The 16,880-nt window shown below is 43.0% G+C and overlaps 2 protein-coding genes across 3 annotated transcripts in view; both read right to left on the bottom strand.

The window, feature by feature from the left end:
• The window catches only part of LOC121870982 (glutamate receptor ionotropic, delta-2-like), a 31,481-nt gene extending 16,218 nt beyond the window's left edge, over positions 1-15,263 (bottom strand). For both annotated transcript variants that reach the window (XM_042372983.1, XM_042372982.1), the window contains exon 1: positions 15,224-15,263. The gene's annotated coding sequence lies outside the window, so the exon portion shown is untranslated. The remainder of the gene's footprint in view (positions 1-15,223) is intronic.
• On the bottom strand, positions 7,627-14,235 carry LOC121870981 (ionotropic receptor 93a-like). The gene is made up of 11 exons (XM_042372981.1): positions 13,726-14,235; positions 13,364-13,509; positions 12,755-12,848; positions 12,310-12,465; positions 11,578-11,725; positions 10,140-10,297; positions 9,652-9,803; positions 9,149-9,455; positions 8,724-8,882; positions 8,183-8,326; positions 7,627-8,012 (listed from the first exon to the last, which is right to left on the bottom strand). Exons 1-11 carry the CDS (start codon positions 14,224-14,226, stop codon positions 7,776-7,778), a joined length of 2,202 nt encoding a protein of 733 aa, XP_042228915.1. The 5' UTR covers positions 14,227-14,235; the 3' UTR covers positions 7,627-7,775.
• Positions 15,264-16,880: the final 1,617 nt, after the last annotated feature.

A 16,880-nucleotide genomic window follows, 5' to 3' on the forward strand; every position in this document is an offset into this window, starting at 1 on the left:
AGACCAGTTATGTCTTGTAGTAATGGTGCTTGTAGTGAAGGTAAGATATGATGAGCACTGTTGGAAGAGGTTGCCTTCGCTACTAAGAAATAATGATGACTAAATTTGGTCTTTTGTTCTCAACAGCACTAAGAAGTTTATCCCTGTAAGTACAAATGTTCTGGTAATAATTTAGCTTCACCTTCTTGTGTTTCTGTAAAATAAAAATAAAACACCAATTTGATTATTGTTATGCCATAACTTAGCAATTTAGGTTAATTTAAAGTTGAATATAATAATGTGGGCACATATGGCACAACAAAAAACAAATTGGCAACTCAGCACAACTTTATCTTTAATATTTATCACTTAAAATTAACGTTATTTCAATACACGACAAACAATGGTAAAATGAAAGGAGCTCTGCTGGTGTTGTATGCTGTCCGTGGAGTGAAACACAGACTCCTTACCAAGTTAAACTGCCCTTGGTTTGCCATCCTTAATAAACAATTAATATGTACAGTGATGTACACAGTATATAAACCATAAACCACATTATAACACTTTAATTAATTGCACTATACACACAATACATAATAATAGAGCAGCACTGAATATATAATACTTAACTAAACAATATTAGAGAAGGTGTCCACCACTGACTGACCCAGACGTCATGGTGACTACCCAAAATGCACCTGTGCCCCGGTCAACTCCAAGCCTAAATAGCACTTATATAAAACAACTACTACATTAAGCTGCAAAAATAGTTAAACATACAACATTTTAGGTATCAAGTACCAGTTTTGCTCACAAATAATAATATCAAATATTTAACATACAATCCACCATGATACGTAGTCATCCCGACACCAACGCCACCACCACACGGAAGAGGAGGGTAACGAGCACTTATCAAACTAGTGTAGGGAAATGCTTGTTAAATACACAAATCAAATATTTCACTATGCATAACGCAATGCATTACTGTGCAATACGCTGTGCATAACATTATTTTAATTTCCTGGCATCAATATTGACCCGATATCTGGATATATAAATTCGTCGTTTTTTATTCAATTTAATTAATGGAAGCAAAACGACATCTTTTATGACTTAACGTAGGGGTTTAAGACAGCATGGAGTAACTCGTGTTGTCTTGGTAGAGTTGTCAATAATCGCTCGCCTGTTGTGTCACATTATCTCATACAAAATACTTAATATGTCTTCATAGGTCTGTCAGGATCCTTGTACTGGTTGTGACACAAGTAATTCACCTCGGCTATAAAAATTCTAACTTTTCTTCTGTTAATAAAAGTAATTAATAACTCAACCTCCACCACAGGAAGATAATAACTTAACCTTCACCGCCGTCGCCTTCTGCTGTTGTGTCTGAAGATTAAGCCTTGAGTGTTACCCACGACTCTTACATCTTGTCTTTTGTAGAAACTCTCACTCTTGACTTTAATATTTCCAAAACCTTTAACAGAGAGTAGCATAAAGGTCAGTAAGTCACTCTCCAATGATGTCACTTGTGTATCCTGTATCTCTCGTCAGTGACCACCACCTCGCTGTCGTTAACGATTATACTTATACTCGTCTAGTTCAAAGTGTCATCTTATTAGGTTTTGTATTGTCATTATTTTCTTTCTCTTTGTGACTTATGTGTACAAATTATGTGTCACTCTCCGGGGTATTTTGTGCTTATATGTGACTTGTTTAAATAATACCTTGATCACTTTACAAGTACAGTCACTAAAAAACTATCTGTACAAAATTGTGTTGAAAAAATATGACAACGGACAAGGGATTTTGGCAACCCTACCGAGACAACAGGAAATTCATCGATCACCCCAAGTAACAGATAGTATTTTGAGTAACTATACCTGGTGCCACTCACAATGCAAAAGTGCACATGAATGCTTAAGTGTATTTTCTCCAACTGAGGGATAATTCAACTTTCGATCACTTTGGCAGAAAATAAATATTTCACTCATTGTTTTCGTGAAAAACTCCACCCCATTTGTTGAACGAATAAAATTTTTAAAGTAAAGACAATTCAAAAGATTTTCAGAGTCACAATATTTTTTGTAAGAGTCGTGCTTCCTATTGCACTGCTAAAATCTGATGTAGTTCTGTGTTTGTGTGGCTTTCAGTCGAGATAGAGCTCTCGTAGGATAGGGAGGCAGCAGCTTGCAGTACGTCCCTGATTTTAAACTCTTTGTCGAAAAATGTGGTAGGAGGTCTGTGGTAGGAGGCCTGTGGTAGGAGGCCTGTGGTAGGAGATCTATGGTAGGAGGTCTGTGGTAGGCGATCTGTGGTAGGAGGTCTGTGGTAGGTCTATGGTAGGAGGTCTGTGGTAGGAGGTCTGTGGTAGGTGGTCTGTGGTAGGAGGCCTGTGGTAGGAGATCTGTGGTAGGAGATCTGTGGTAGGAGGCCTGTGGTAGGAGGCCTGTGGTAGGAGGCCTGTGGTAGGAGGCCTGTGGTAGGAGGCCTGTGGTAGGAGGTCTGTGGTAGGAGGCCTGTGGTAGGAGGTCTGTGGTAGGAGATCTGTGGTAGGAGATCTGTGGTAGGAGGCCTGTGGTAGGAGGCCTGTGGTAGGAGGTCTGTGGTAGGAGATCTGTGGAAGGAGGCCTGTGGTAGGAGGCCTGTGGTAGTAGGGTGTGTCATAGGAGGGAAGATCAGCTAAAACTAATGGCCCATCACTTTTTTGGTAGATTTTAGTGTATATAAACAGAAAATAATTTCAGTTTCAATATTTTGCAACCTTTTGCTAGATAAATTTTAGCGTGAAATTTATCGAAAATCTAACGTACAGCTGCATTAGTGCATTACAATTAAATAGTGAACATTGCTTTCTGATTTCATTCTTTAACAACCCAACTAACAATATTTTTTTCTGTTTCAGATTCTGATGCATTTATAAGTTGATAATATTTGCGATGGCTGCTTGTGTCAGGCCGAGGGACCAAAAATCCAGCCATCTCAGTCACTATCTTGGGTCTGGGAGAGAGCTCCTGAAGTCGGAGTTGCCTACATTGAGAGATGCTTTGAGATACGGTGTTTTAATCAGGCAAATCAGTGAAAAGAACCAAAGAACTTACACAAACAAAGACATTGCCAGTGATATGACCAAAGCTGTCTTGGCACAGTACACTCTGGCTAACGCTCAGTTCAAACCTCCAGTCATAACAAGTCAGAAGAAGATTAGTGAGAGACTGCTAGCCAGTTGGGAAAAGGCAAGAAATATCTCTCTTGGGAGAGGAAAACTTGCAGTTAAGGACAGCTTTGCCAAGCAACTGGACCAGTTATTTGACATAATTACTTGCAAGTGCCCAATTGTTCTCTGTCCTGAGTTTGGATGCGACCGTGACTGTAAATCCGAGGCCCACATCTCCTGTATTTGCAAGCGTGAACTGAAGATTCCTGTGATCGAACTGGCATTTGTCAAAGCACAGAGAGAGAAGACTGGCAGTATAGGGGCTCTCATGATTTCTAGCCAAGATATTCCGGAGTCCAAGAGACAGGAGGCTGCCACAGAGAGACAGAAGAGGAGAGAGCCGAGGAAAAGAGACTTGAGAAGGCCCAGGGTGAGGTAAAAAAGGCCGATGATTGGAGTCAAGCTGATTCAGAGTTTAATGACTTCCCCATGGCTGATCCGAGTGCTGACCAGGAGAATGGTGACTTTGTCCCTAACCCAGAAAATAATGATCCCAAACCTTCCAGGCATAAGATTCGAAATAGGAAAGATATCCTGAGCATAGCTCTGGCCAGCATGCGACACCACACTGGTCTCAGAGAAACTGCAGAGATAGCAACAGCTGCCTGGATTGACGGTGGTTTGGTAACACCTGATGATGTTCACCTGGTGATAGATCATAACAAAGTAAGGAGAGCTCAGGAGAAACTTGTCAGTAACCTAGAAGAGGAGTTTGATAAGGGGATAAGAGAAAATGGAATCAATTGTTTGTTCTTTGATGGGAGAAGGGATGACACTAAAGTGTTCATGAAAGTTGGAGATTCTGACAAGTTGTTCCCTGCCATGGTGAAGGAGGAACACTACTCCTGCTGCAGTGAACCAGGAGGGAAGTATTTGTGGCATTTCACTCCAGAGAAAGATGACATCAGGAAACCAGCTGAGATAGTGGCAGATAACATTGTGAACTGGCTCAGAGAGAGGAACGTAGACCAGACCCTGCAGGCCATTGGAGGGGACAGCACCAACACGAACACAGGGTGGCAAGGGGGGGTCATACAGTGGATAGAGCGGAAGATTGGGAGGAAGCTGGTCTGGATTGTTTGTGGCAAGACTCTTTCAAACAACAGATGGTCTGGTCCTCTTGGCAAGATGCTGGACTCTGCCACTGAGTTAGAAATAAATCCGAGCTTTGAAAAAATCACAGTTGGCCCTCCACTCGTTGAGCGTGCACATACTGTCATTGACGACCTGAGTACTGACCAGTACTATGGTTACATGATTTGCAGTGCCATCAAAACTGGGGTCATGCCTGATTGACTTGCTTACCTGCAGATAGGTCCAGTCTCACATTCTAGGTGGCTCACAACGGCTCTCAGGTTCTGCAGAATTTGGGTCGCTCATCATAAACTGAAAGGGAACCAGCTTCACAACCTGAGACTTATTGTCCAATTCATCGTGAGTGTCTACTTGCCAAATTGGTTAACACCAAGGTCAAGTCATCGTTCTCCGAAGGTCCGAGGCATGTTCTCTTCCAGCTTGAGCTCCTGAGGAGTCAGCCAAGGAAGGTTGTTCAGATTGTGGAGCAGACTGTGAGGAGATCTTCCTGGTATGCTCATCCCGAGGCAGTTCTGCAGACAATGCTCTGCAGTAAGGATGAGGAGGAGAGAAGAGTGGCAGTCAAAAAGATCTTGGATATGAGACTTTTGAGAGGATCTGGGCATGACGAATCAGTTGGTGACGATTCCTTCAGGGTCAGGAAGACTCCTGAAGTCAATCTAGGTGCCAAGACCCTCACTGATCTCATAGATCTGGATAACATCCAGGCTGGCAGTGAGCCCCCTCTTACCTGCAGCCTCACCAATGTTCAAGTCAGAGCTTTCCTGGACAACCCCATGCATGTCCCTGCCTGGCCCTCGCACACCCAGAGTATAGAGCGTTGTGTACAGCAAGTGAGCGAGGCCAGCAGTCACGTGTACAGCCAGGAGAGGAGGGAAGGCTACATCCGAGCTCAGGTGGTCAGCAGGGAGGTGATGAGTAGAAACAGAAGCAAGAAAGACATGTTCTCTATGGTGTGCAGCAACACCGGGTCGTAGTAGTAAAACCGGTTTTTGTATTTGATGATTTTGTTTTTCTAAAGGAATATTAAATTTAATAAATGTGTCAAGATCATTCTGTTTCACTATTCTGGATCATTTTCATCCTAATAAATTAACCTGATACATTTACTTTACTTAAATAAGTTTATTTAGTGGTGTTGGTAAAAGGGTGGGAATACTGAATTTTCATAAGATTTCAAGTTAAAATTTACCTAGCAAAAAATGAAAACTTTTCAAATCTGAAGATATCACATGATTCTGCACATAGAACTACATCATTAATACCATGGGCCGATTTTTCAAACTCAAAAAAACAAAATTCGCCTCCGTATGACACACCCTACTGTGGTAGGAGATCTGTGGAAGGAGGCCTGTGGTAGGAGATCTGTGGTAGGGGATCTGTGGTAGGAGATATTTAGGGGACAAGCAAACGGCAATACTTCTCTGTTAATCCCAGAAGACATCTGACCTATGATTTATTACTTCTATTATTTATAAAGACAAAATATACATTACTACTACAACAATAAATCAGAAGACCTTCATCATTATGGCTTAGCTTTGTGAGTGGGAGGGAGGGTGATGGGGGACGGTTGGACAATTGAGTGGGGAGGAGGGGGGACGGTTGGACGGTTGGGTGGGGAGGGAGGGTGATAGGGGACGGTTGGACGGTTTGGTGGGGAGGAGGGATGATGGGGGACGGTTGGACGGTTGGGTGGGGAGGAGGGGTGATGGGGGACGGTTGGGTGGGGAGGAGGGGTGATGGGGGACGGTTGGACGGTTGAGTGGGGAAGTAGGGAGGAAAAGGCAAGAATAGAGCTGAGAAAACTATACCGCTTTAAAGCGCTTCCCGAGAAAATAAAACTCCGCCTGGTGACATCATTTATCATGCAGATATTAACTTACCCAGCAGTACCTCTTCGTACTATGAGCACCACTCAAATATTAAAATTGCAGGTGGTCCAAAATTAAGCCCTAAGATTCGTCACAGGTGAAAAATACCCCTTCACCAGAACCACAGCCTAGATACATAGAGACCTGAGAAGAAAACCCATCAACCAGCAGCTGCACACCCTGGCCAGCAGAATCTGGCAGAAGATAGAACGATCAGAGCAAGAACTCCTTCAAAGACTCACACCAGATAACGACAACAACCATACATGGTTCCCCAAAAAGTTACCAAAACTCAAAAGGTTCGTTACCAACCCCGATCTACACTGCCAGGCAATAGACAACCTCCCAAGACCAGCATCCGCCAGTAGGGTTTCGGCGGAATATGAAATAAGGCCCTCAAAACACCCATATATGGGACAGGGTAGGCTGTCTCGTGCCTGTACCGACAGACAATAACTAACCCATGACACAACCCTAACACACTATTAGCTTAGCTAGGCGGTCAGCCTGCCCTCTCTTACCTCCTCCTAAATTTCTCCAATTTCCGAACTATAACTTCCTTCCCCCACCTCTTATCTTCTTTCACCCCTCCTTTCCCTAAAAAAAAAAAAAAGGTGTACTATCTTACGTGCTTTGTCGTAAACAAACGAGTCAGTATCCGGTCCATCTCTTCTCCTATTATCCTCATTATTTTTGACGGCCAAACTCTTCAAAATAGTTTCACTAACTCTTTCCCACATTTTGTAACTTAAAAAAAATATCATAATTTTCAGTCATTTTCCTATCGTTATTATCTCTCCTACAGTATATTCCTTCCTCCATTCCTTAGTTATTTGTTTCCTGTGCATGTTTTATTAGTATCGATGTTTATTGTCTTCTTCACCGCTTGATGCACTGTGGTCCTTTATTCTTTCCCTTGTCTTCGTCTCCTCTTTTTGGTTGGTTTTTTAGGACTGTGTATGCTGGTTTTATTTTTTATTTTCATGAAAATAAAATCGCTGTTCTGAACATAAGTCGTGTTGTTACTTGATGACAAAATTGGGAACGATTGCGTCAATAAGATACTGACTTAGGTTAAGTTAGATCAGGTTAGGTTAAGCCTCAATGAAACAACTCACAACTCTGTCAGTTTACCAAAGTTTTCCCCAAAAATCTATGACATTTAATTTGTTGATTTTTTTTAGAGTGGTGGCCGGGTAACTGATGAATTACTTAGCACAACACCAGAGCGACGTCTCGTTTGTTGACAACACAAGTGATGACAGATGTATCAACTGTTGTGAGGGAGTCGTGCGGTGAGTATCGTGTAAGACAGATGTTTAGTAAATTACAACTACTGTGTAACTTACTATGATTGCATAAGAAAGTAGTAAATTAGTTTCCAGGATGTAGGTGAATTATTATAACTGTTTGATGCAACATTTATTTAACATAACCTTTTACAGTTACCATAATAATTACAAGCAAACATCAGGATGCAATATTTTAGATAAAGGTATTGTAATCAGATACCTTCATTATATACTGTAGATACATTCATAAATACAAACATGTGTGTTTACAAAATATGTTTCTTTATTAACCAACACATAAGTAGTATTTCATTATCAAATATAGGTTTTAACTTCGCGTGAGGCAATCTGGTCTATGAGGCAATTACAGTAGCGAGTATTTCCCCGAGAACACAAGAACATCTCCAACATGAACACAAGTTGAGCCGCCACGTAGCCGAGACCCAGGATGAAGAAGACTCCCTGAACATGCTCCAGAGTGAGAGACACCCCCCCGCCACCGGCCACCTCACTCTCAGGGGTCGCTATCACCTCTTCCTCCTCTCTCTTGTACTGTTCAGTGATGTACAAAATACGTTACTCCAACTATCTAACATAAACAATAAACTATATTAAAAAATAAACGTATTATAATTCCTTGTTACGCCAAGAGAGAAACTTTAAGAAAAATACACAATGCTTTATTATGACATGGCAACTGACACGCACTCACACACACACACCTTCTTGAAGAGGACGAGTGACTGCTTGGTCCAGTACTTCATGAGGCCGCTCTCATAGATCCAGCTGACGACGCGGTCAAAGTTTTTCTTCAGAGGAGAATGACTCTGTAACCCAACAGCGACATTGAAGGGCAGAAAACACTCCTGGAAATAAACGTTTAAACCTGATGTAAATGTTTATCTTGTGTTTAGAGTAAAACAGGTGTTAGGCAGAAGTATGAGGTGGTGTTATAGTATTTCATTACATTAATTACTATTTTTTGTAAGTAAGAACGAAGACAAATTAAACTGACTGAGACGAAAATATACGCAACAGTGAGTATATGCTTGTGTGAGTGCATGTGTGATGAGTGCATGTGTGTGTTGAGTGTATGTGTCGAGTACATATGTTTGTTGAATGCACATGTGTTGAGAGCATGTGTTTGTTGAGTGGACGTGTGTCGAGTGCATGTGTGTGTGGAGTGCATGTGTGTGTTGAGTGCATGTGTGCATATGAGAGTTGAGTGCGTGTGTGTGTACGTACTCGTTTACTCACACCCACCTTCATGATCCTGAACAAAGGCACGCCGCGGGGGCTGGTGAGCTGGGCGCTGAAGTAGGCCAGGTAACGGTGGGACTGAATCATCACCCCTTGAGCCCTCAACACTCGGGAGCGGATGTCATCGAAGTCTCTCATCGTCAGAAACCGCTTCGACAGATCCTACAGTGAGATGTGTGTATGATGATGTAGCCCCTTGTGTATGATGATGTAGTCCCTTGTTTATGATGATGCAGCCCCTTGTGTATGATGATGTAGCCCTTGTGTATGATGATGATGATGTAGTATTTGTCAATTTTACTCGAGACGGAAAGAATTCGTTAAAATTTTGAAGCTACGAATTTTTCATATACAAGAGAATGGTATAGATTACTAAGGTTGTTATATTCTCCTTAAATATATTATCTGATGGTACACATTAAACCTACCCTGAGATGGTCATTCTTGGACTGGGCCATATTGTTGCCGAAGAATGGGCCCAGACCATAGACGGTGAGCGAGGAATGGTATAGTTCCTTGATGGTGTTGATGCCGGGTGGTGTTCGGTCCACTGTGAGGAAGGCTGTGAGGTTGGAGCTGTAGCCTGTAGTGAGGATGATGATGTACAGCCACAGAAACACCACCAACACCTGCAGGCTGGAGGAGGTGGGCACCTGGAGCTGAGTAGACCTGAAGTGCATCCCCGCCGTGTACAGGCTGGTGTACGCCAGCGAGCTATTGGCCATCTTCTCTCCTCTGTGGGATGTTATCAAGAACCTAAGGTTATGTCTTTATCTGTTCATTCATTCAATCACAAGTCTCCCTGGAGGACTCATCACCTCCTTCTTAAGACAAATATACCAAACTTACTTCCCATCCACCTCTACCCATTAATACACTTGTTCACACACACTTAAGTCTTCTCTCACACCCAGACTCCCTCAACACACACCTGAAAGAGGCAAGTTTGGTCAGACAGTAGAGGAGAGGACCAGTGAGGACGAGGCCCAGCAGTATGACGAGCCAAGTGGTGGCAGTGTACGGGAGGGCCAGTGACTGCCACCGAGGTATTTGTGCCTCACTCTGGATCAGGAAACACGTCGTCTGTAACAATATAACGCTACTGAGTTATCACAATTTACCATTAATGTGTATAGACTCCTAATTTTCATGTTCGTGTGAAGGACGCTAAACGCCACCATCTTGTGGTGATCCTGGTAGGTGAACATTTTGTGTAACTTACTCGTATAAACATTACCTGACCCAAATTAAAGTTTACTCTGAAAGTATCTTCAGTGATTAATACTTGAATAATTGAAAACAAAATATAAAGTGATTATGACAAAAAAATCCGTTAACAAAGTTTTTTCTTATTATTTTGACTTATCTACGATTTACTAAAGGGATCTATTGTAAGGTTGAGTTTTCTCTGTGACGCACGTCTTGTTCATAGTAGGTGGTGTACTCCTGGTACTCCTTCCGGCCGCCCAGGGCTGTGATGAAGAGGTTGGCGATGCCTATATCCCCCTCACCTGTCCCCAGCAGCCCCACCAAACCGTTCCAGGTACCATTACTCGTCACCTCCCCCCACAGTTCACCTGAAGCGATTAAAGAAGATGGATTATAATGAAACACTTCCTCTAACAGTGTAACGATGCAGGTCGATGATGGTAACACTAACTGATGCAGGTCGATGATGGCAACACTAACTGATGCAGGTCGATGATGGCAACACTAACTGATGCAGGTCGATGATGGCAACACTAACTGATGCAGGTCGATGATGGCAACACTAACTGATGCAGGTCGATGATGGGCAGTGATGGTAACTGATGCAGGTCGATGATGATGCAACGATGCAGGTCGATCAACACTAACTGATGCAGGTCGATGATGGCAACACTGACTGATGCAGGTCGATGATGGCAACACTAACTGATGCAGGTCGATGATGGCAACACTAACTGATGCTGCAGATGCAGGTCGATGATGGTAACACTAATGATGCAGGTCGATGATGGCAACACTAACTGATGCAGGTCGATGATGGCAACACTAACTGATGCAGGTCGATGATGGTAACACTAACTGATGCAGGTCGATGATGGCAACACTGATGCTGCAGGTCGATGATGGCAACACTAACTGATGCAGGTCGATGATGGCAACACTAACTGATGCAGGTCGATGATGGTAACACTAACTGATGCAGGTCGATGATGGCAACACTAACTGATGCAGGTCGATGATGGCAACACTGACTGATGCAGGTCGATGATGGTAACACTAACTGATGCAGGTCGATGATGGCACACTAACTGATGCAGGTCGATGATGGCACTGACTGATGCAGGTCGATGATGGCAACACTGACTGATGCAGGTCGATGATGGTAACACTAACTGATGCAGGTCGATGATGGCAACACTGACTGATGCAGGTCGATGATGGCAACACTGACTGATGCAGGTCGATGATGGCAACACTGACTGATGCAGGTCGATGATGGCAACACTGACTGATGCAGGTCGATGATGGCAACACTGGCAGCTGCTTATTAATATGAGTTATTATCTAGATTTTGCGATAAACTTAACAGCCGCTTAAAGAGATGATAAAAGGAACGTTCCTGTTCTTAGCAACATATTGATATAATTCGTCTTTATAAGGTGATATAATTAAGGAATAGTAACTCCTTGTTTATAGAGTTCACGAGTTAGATCATTAAGTCTGAAGGCAGTTAGTTTAGACACCAAATAACTTTCACTTTATGAATATAATATTAAGTGCTATAGTATCATATTATCACATTATTGTCAGTAGCTCACTTAACAAGTCCATCGATCTCCTACAGATGGTGGTGAAGGGCGCCACCTACCTGGCGGAGGTTCCTTGAAGTTTATGGTGAAGTTGAAGACCTGAGCGAGGGCGGTGACGGCGTCCACGTCGATGCCGTAGCGGTGGAGCACTGAGCCGTTCCTCGCCCGCTGGTACATGATGTTGGGAGGCAACTCAAACGTGATCACCTGCAACACTCACGTATTGTTATTACCCAAGAGTCATAGAGAATAATAACTAGAACCATGAATCTCATAATTCTACTTTATGCGAGCTACAGGTACAAGTATTTCTATGGTAATAATCAAGCCTACCTGCCGCGTGCCATAAAAACTGATAAACCCTTATTTTTAACTTATGAATATTGAGACAAAGAAAATGTGTATGATTTGCTTTGTGTCTAAGTACTTCGAGAACACTACAGTGTGTGTAGCTCTGACAATATATAAATGATAAAAAATCCAACATATCTATAGCATATGTCTCCTCCTGTAGGAGAGGCAGACGGAGGTAATATGATGCACTATAACAAAACTACGATTTAGAAATGATCAAATAAATTCTGTATTCAGTATTGACAATAATACAGATTTTTAAACACTTCTACTTAATAAAATCTCCCGAAGGTGAAAAGTGGCGGCAGGTGCACAGTGCTCAGTAGCCCGCAGGGTCTTATGCACATTATACCTTTACTTATGTACTGTATATACCCGTATATCCTGGAAAAATGACTTACCATAGAAGAAGGCTACAGTGTTCCTCCATGACTCACATTAAGAACAGCTCCCTGCAGGTCTGTGATCTTGTCCGGGAAGAGGTTGACGGGGATGGTGGAGGATCTTGAGGTGGTCCACGTAAACACCCGGGCCATCTTCTCCCGCTGGTAGAGCTGGTTCATCACCACCACGTACTGCCCCGCGTCCCCTGACTGTCCCCACCACAACCACACCATGTTGGCAAACAAATAATAGTAGGAGACACAGGGAGAGATAATATTAAAGGTTTATATATAGATCAAAGACGCGGGTGTGACCATAAACTACACGGCTCCCTCTTGGTGTGTACGAGACGGAGAAACAGTCCTCCCATAATTCATACTTGTGCTACAGTGATAAGTGATGGCCTCTCACACACTCTTCTACAGTAGATTAAGTGAACCAGACCCACAACTCAATAGAACCACACCCATGCTCACCTGAACCACACTCACAACTCACCCGAATCACGCCCACGATGTGATCAGTCTTCCTGCCCTTGTTAGTGATGGTGAGGGCGTGCAGCTGTTCCCGTGACAGGCCCGCCACCACGTACCTGCAGGTGAGGGAGGGGGGGTTGTGAATTTCTGGTATTCCAAGTTCTTACAGAATTTAACATAATATTAGAATCACAATCACCACCAAAGTAGCTTTTCGTTTACAGATTCAGTGTCAGAACTGCCTTGTAATGCTTCACGAACTCCGCCCACCCAAGTGAACTGTAACAGATCATTACAGAAGTATATCCAACGTTAACAGTACTGTGCCATAATCTAGCAATGATTAGAGATCCATTTTGCTAAAATCAAACATAATTCAGTGATTATTTTGACCCACTATGAGAAAAAACAGGTAGAAGTCTATTTGCCGCGAACCTCAGTAATCGAATCCATTTTCAGGGAAGAGAATTTGTAATAGTTATATATAAGTCCGAGACAGGATCAGTGATAGGAGGTTCATTCATGCACGAGCGGTAAAATACTTTGACTAAAAAGAAGTGAATCAGAATATTATTATCCGGTAATGTGTTGTGTTGACTAGTGAAGCCAACATCCCCAGCCAGTGTCTCACCTGCCGTCATAGTCCCAGGCGCCTGTCACTGGGTCGGTCAAGGTGTAGAGCGGCGCTGGGTCGCTCAGGAGCAGCAGGTAACCTCGACACTGCTGTGCCTTCAACACCGCCTTCTGCAGGTCCTGCACACCCACCACGTTCACCACCTGTTATGTACATTAAAACACAATTGACCATCACTGTGTATATTTTTGGCAGTATTTGTATATTTCATCACAGGTGAGTGTGTGTGTGTGTGGCTAGACAAGTTTATTGACGACAAAAATATTCAAGTTCCACACATACAAACACATAATAGACTACAGTATGTTGTGTTGTGTTGTGTTGTGTTGTGGCATAAGTGGTGTGAGCAATATCCGGACCTGTCTCAGGTTAGGGAGTCGCAGGAGGCGGTCCATCACTGGTGACCTCCAGAAGCCTTGGTCGGCAGCCACCACCAGGACGCACTCCCTCAACTGCTCGATCACGATAGCGCTCAGCAGCACGGCCAGGGAGTCTTCGTCTCGTACAGGTAGTTTTATCATCCTACGGTATCGTCTTGATGATGGAGATGTGTGAGTGATAAGTGGCGGAGATATAGAGAAGGGTTTAGTGGACGCTTTACCTGTGTACCTTCTAGTAGCAAGTTGGTACACTGAAGGTGGATGAGTGTGAAGGTTAAACGGCATCTCAGTGAAGGGAAGATGATGTGAATTTGTAGACAGAGATTCCAGTTTATCCTCGACGTTAGCAGTGGTGGGTTGAGGGAAGGAGGCAGCGTGCAGGTAGGTGGTGTGGTTACTGTGCTTGTTGTAAACACTGTAGACCGTACTGGACGCTACCAGAATCACCGTCAGTTGAGGAAGAAGATTTGTCCCACGCATAATACTCAACCAAACATGTAAGATTAAAATTTTATTAATCATTTCCATGAGAATCAAGATGCAGGAGGAAGCTGTAAACATGGATAGAAGAGCATGGATGGCGAGGGATAAATGTGACAATATCAAACATACAGCAGAAAGTACAAACACATTTAAACACAAACAGACACACTTAATAAAGCACTTTGAGGATGGCGGGATATTATGGAAGTTAACTGACGTATTAACAGAATAAATGAGAACTATAGACTTTAGACGAGTTATCACCATACACCCTGAGAGGACTGTTGTTTACCCTTAACACTGTACGGCCTGAGCAGTTGGTAGCCCTGACGTTTTGTGGTTAGAGTCTGAACTAAAATATAATAACTTAGCAGATTAAGGGGCTAAGATAGAGTATATAAAATCATACATATATAAAAGAAGAGCATTATGTTAACACTATTAAGGTAGAGGATTGTATTAATAAAACGTGTCAAGAAATAATGGAAGCTGCCAGTTGTGTTGAGTAGTGTCTGGTGTCTCTTATTATGTAACTCTTGATGACTCGTGTGTTACTTAGACAACACACTTATAGACCTGAGGTGTTGAGACCCCCAAACACTGTATCATCAACAATATCGTGAGGAGAATACTCTTTATACTGTGTGTTCTATGAGCAGAACACAAACGGAAATAAATAATAAAACATTATTAGTATTTATGATACGTAAACTATGAGAACAACTTACTCTCTACTCACTAATAATTACCAACAATACTTGGCTGTGATATTTATCTAATATAAGCAACAACAAATTCTTGAAACATTTAAATGTTAGAATATTGCGATACTTTATTTTACCCAACATACTGTACATACACACACACTAAGATTTATACAGACACAGAGATTTATAGAACCACACTCATTTATACACATATGAGTTGTTTTATATTGGTGTGAGAATACAGAAGGTTAGTAAAGAGTTATTATGTGAACAAGATATAAACTAACCTGCAGTATAGGGGGTCAGTGTACAGCAGTGTTGTTCTTATGTCAGTACTTGTCCGTCTTAGTGTCTGTCTTTATATCAACATATGGAGGGGGGGGGGGCAGGCTGGCCAATGTTCATTGGTCAGTGGCCGAGGATGGACCAATGACAGTGGCCCTCACTGGTCTGGGGGCGTGGCTGGATAAATGGACCGAGACTACAACTGGATAGTGGGCGTGGCTAGACCAGTGGGCGGGTCTGACCTTGACAAATGGTCTTGACTAGATCAATGGACAGGATCATTGGTGGGCGTGGCTGGACCGTTAGACAGAGACAAGATCGTAAATAAACATGACTGGAACTGTCTGTGTGTCTGTCTATTAACCAGTGACACCAAGTGAAAAGTTTGAGGACTCATTACTACACAAATATAATGATTAAACGAAAACCTCAGGGATCACACAATATGGACGAGTAATGGGGAAGTGTTGGCAGATTATTTTATGATTCCTGCAAAAACACTTGAGAATCATTAGGAAATTCTCCACATAGTACTGGTGTGGCGAGAAGGACAGACTCGGTAGATGGATGAGCAGGATGTAGATCACTTAGGACTAAATGGTGAAGGATATGTGAAGTTTTCCTGAAAAATCCATAAAATTAATGAATGTCGGTCACCAGGGCAACAGAATCATTTATTTTTATTAACATACAAAGAAAACTTTATTCCTCGGTGACAGAGAATAAGAAATAGTCATTAAACTTATTGAAGAGAACCGTAACACAACCTCACACATACTGCCCAGTGGTGCTGACGGAACCATGCATACTGCCCACTGATGCTGACAGAACCATACATACTGCCCACTGATGCTAACGGAACCATGCATACTGCCCACTGATGCTGACAGAACCATACATACCGCCCAGTGGTGCTGACAGAACCATACATGCTGCCCACTGATGCTGACGGAACCATACATACTGCCCACTGATGCTGACAGAACCATACATACTGCCCAGTGGTGCTGACAGAACCATACATGCTGCCCACTGATGCTGACGGAACCATACATACTGCCCACTGATGCTGACAGAACAATACATACTGCCCAGTGGTGCTGACAGAACCATACATGCTGCCCACTGATGCTGACGGAACCATACATACGCCCAGTGGTGCTGACAGAACCATACATACTGCCCAGTGATGATGACAGAACCATACATACCGCCCACTGATGCTGACTCAACATACATACTGCCCAGTGATGCTGACAGAACCATACATCCTGTCCAGTGATGATGACAGAACCATACATACTGCCCACTGATGATGACGCAACATATATACGCCCAGTGATGCTGACGGAACCATACATACTGCCCAGTGATGCTGACAAAACCATAGATACTGCCCGTGGTGCTGACGGAACAATACATACTGCCCAGTGATGGTGATGGCCATTGCCGGTGGTGCTGACGGAACCATGCATAACACTTAGTGGTGCTGACAGAACAATACATACTGCCCAGTGGTGCTGACAGAACCATACATGCTGCCCACTGATGCTGACGGAACCATACATACTGCCCAGTGGTGCTGACAGAACCATACATACGCCCAGTGATGATGACAGAACCATACATACTGCCCACTGATGCTGACTCAACACATAC

The sequence above is a fragment of the Homarus americanus genome, unplaced genomic scaffold (assembly GCF_018991925.1).
Source record: "Homarus americanus isolate GMGI-L3 unplaced genomic scaffold, GMGI_Hamer_2.0 scaffold52512, whole genome shotgun sequence".
NCBI lineage: Eukaryota > Metazoa > Arthropoda > Malacostraca > Decapoda > Nephropidae > Homarus > Homarus americanus.

Excerpts from the sequence above, each read along its gene's own strand:
- LOC121870981 (XM_042372981.1), bottom strand. The coding sequence starts at position 14,226 with ATGCGTGGGACAAATCTTCTTCCTCAACTGACGGTGATTCTGGTAGCG. Across the intron at positions 13,510-13,725 it reads GACTCCCTAACCTGAGACAG|GTGGTGAACGTGGTGGGTGT; the intron begins GTCCGGATATTG and ends TGTACATAACAG. Across the intron at positions 12,466-12,754 it reads ACATCGTGGGCGTGATTCGG|TCAGGGGACGCGGGGCAGTA; the intron begins GTGAGTTGTGAG and ends TGGTGGGGACAG.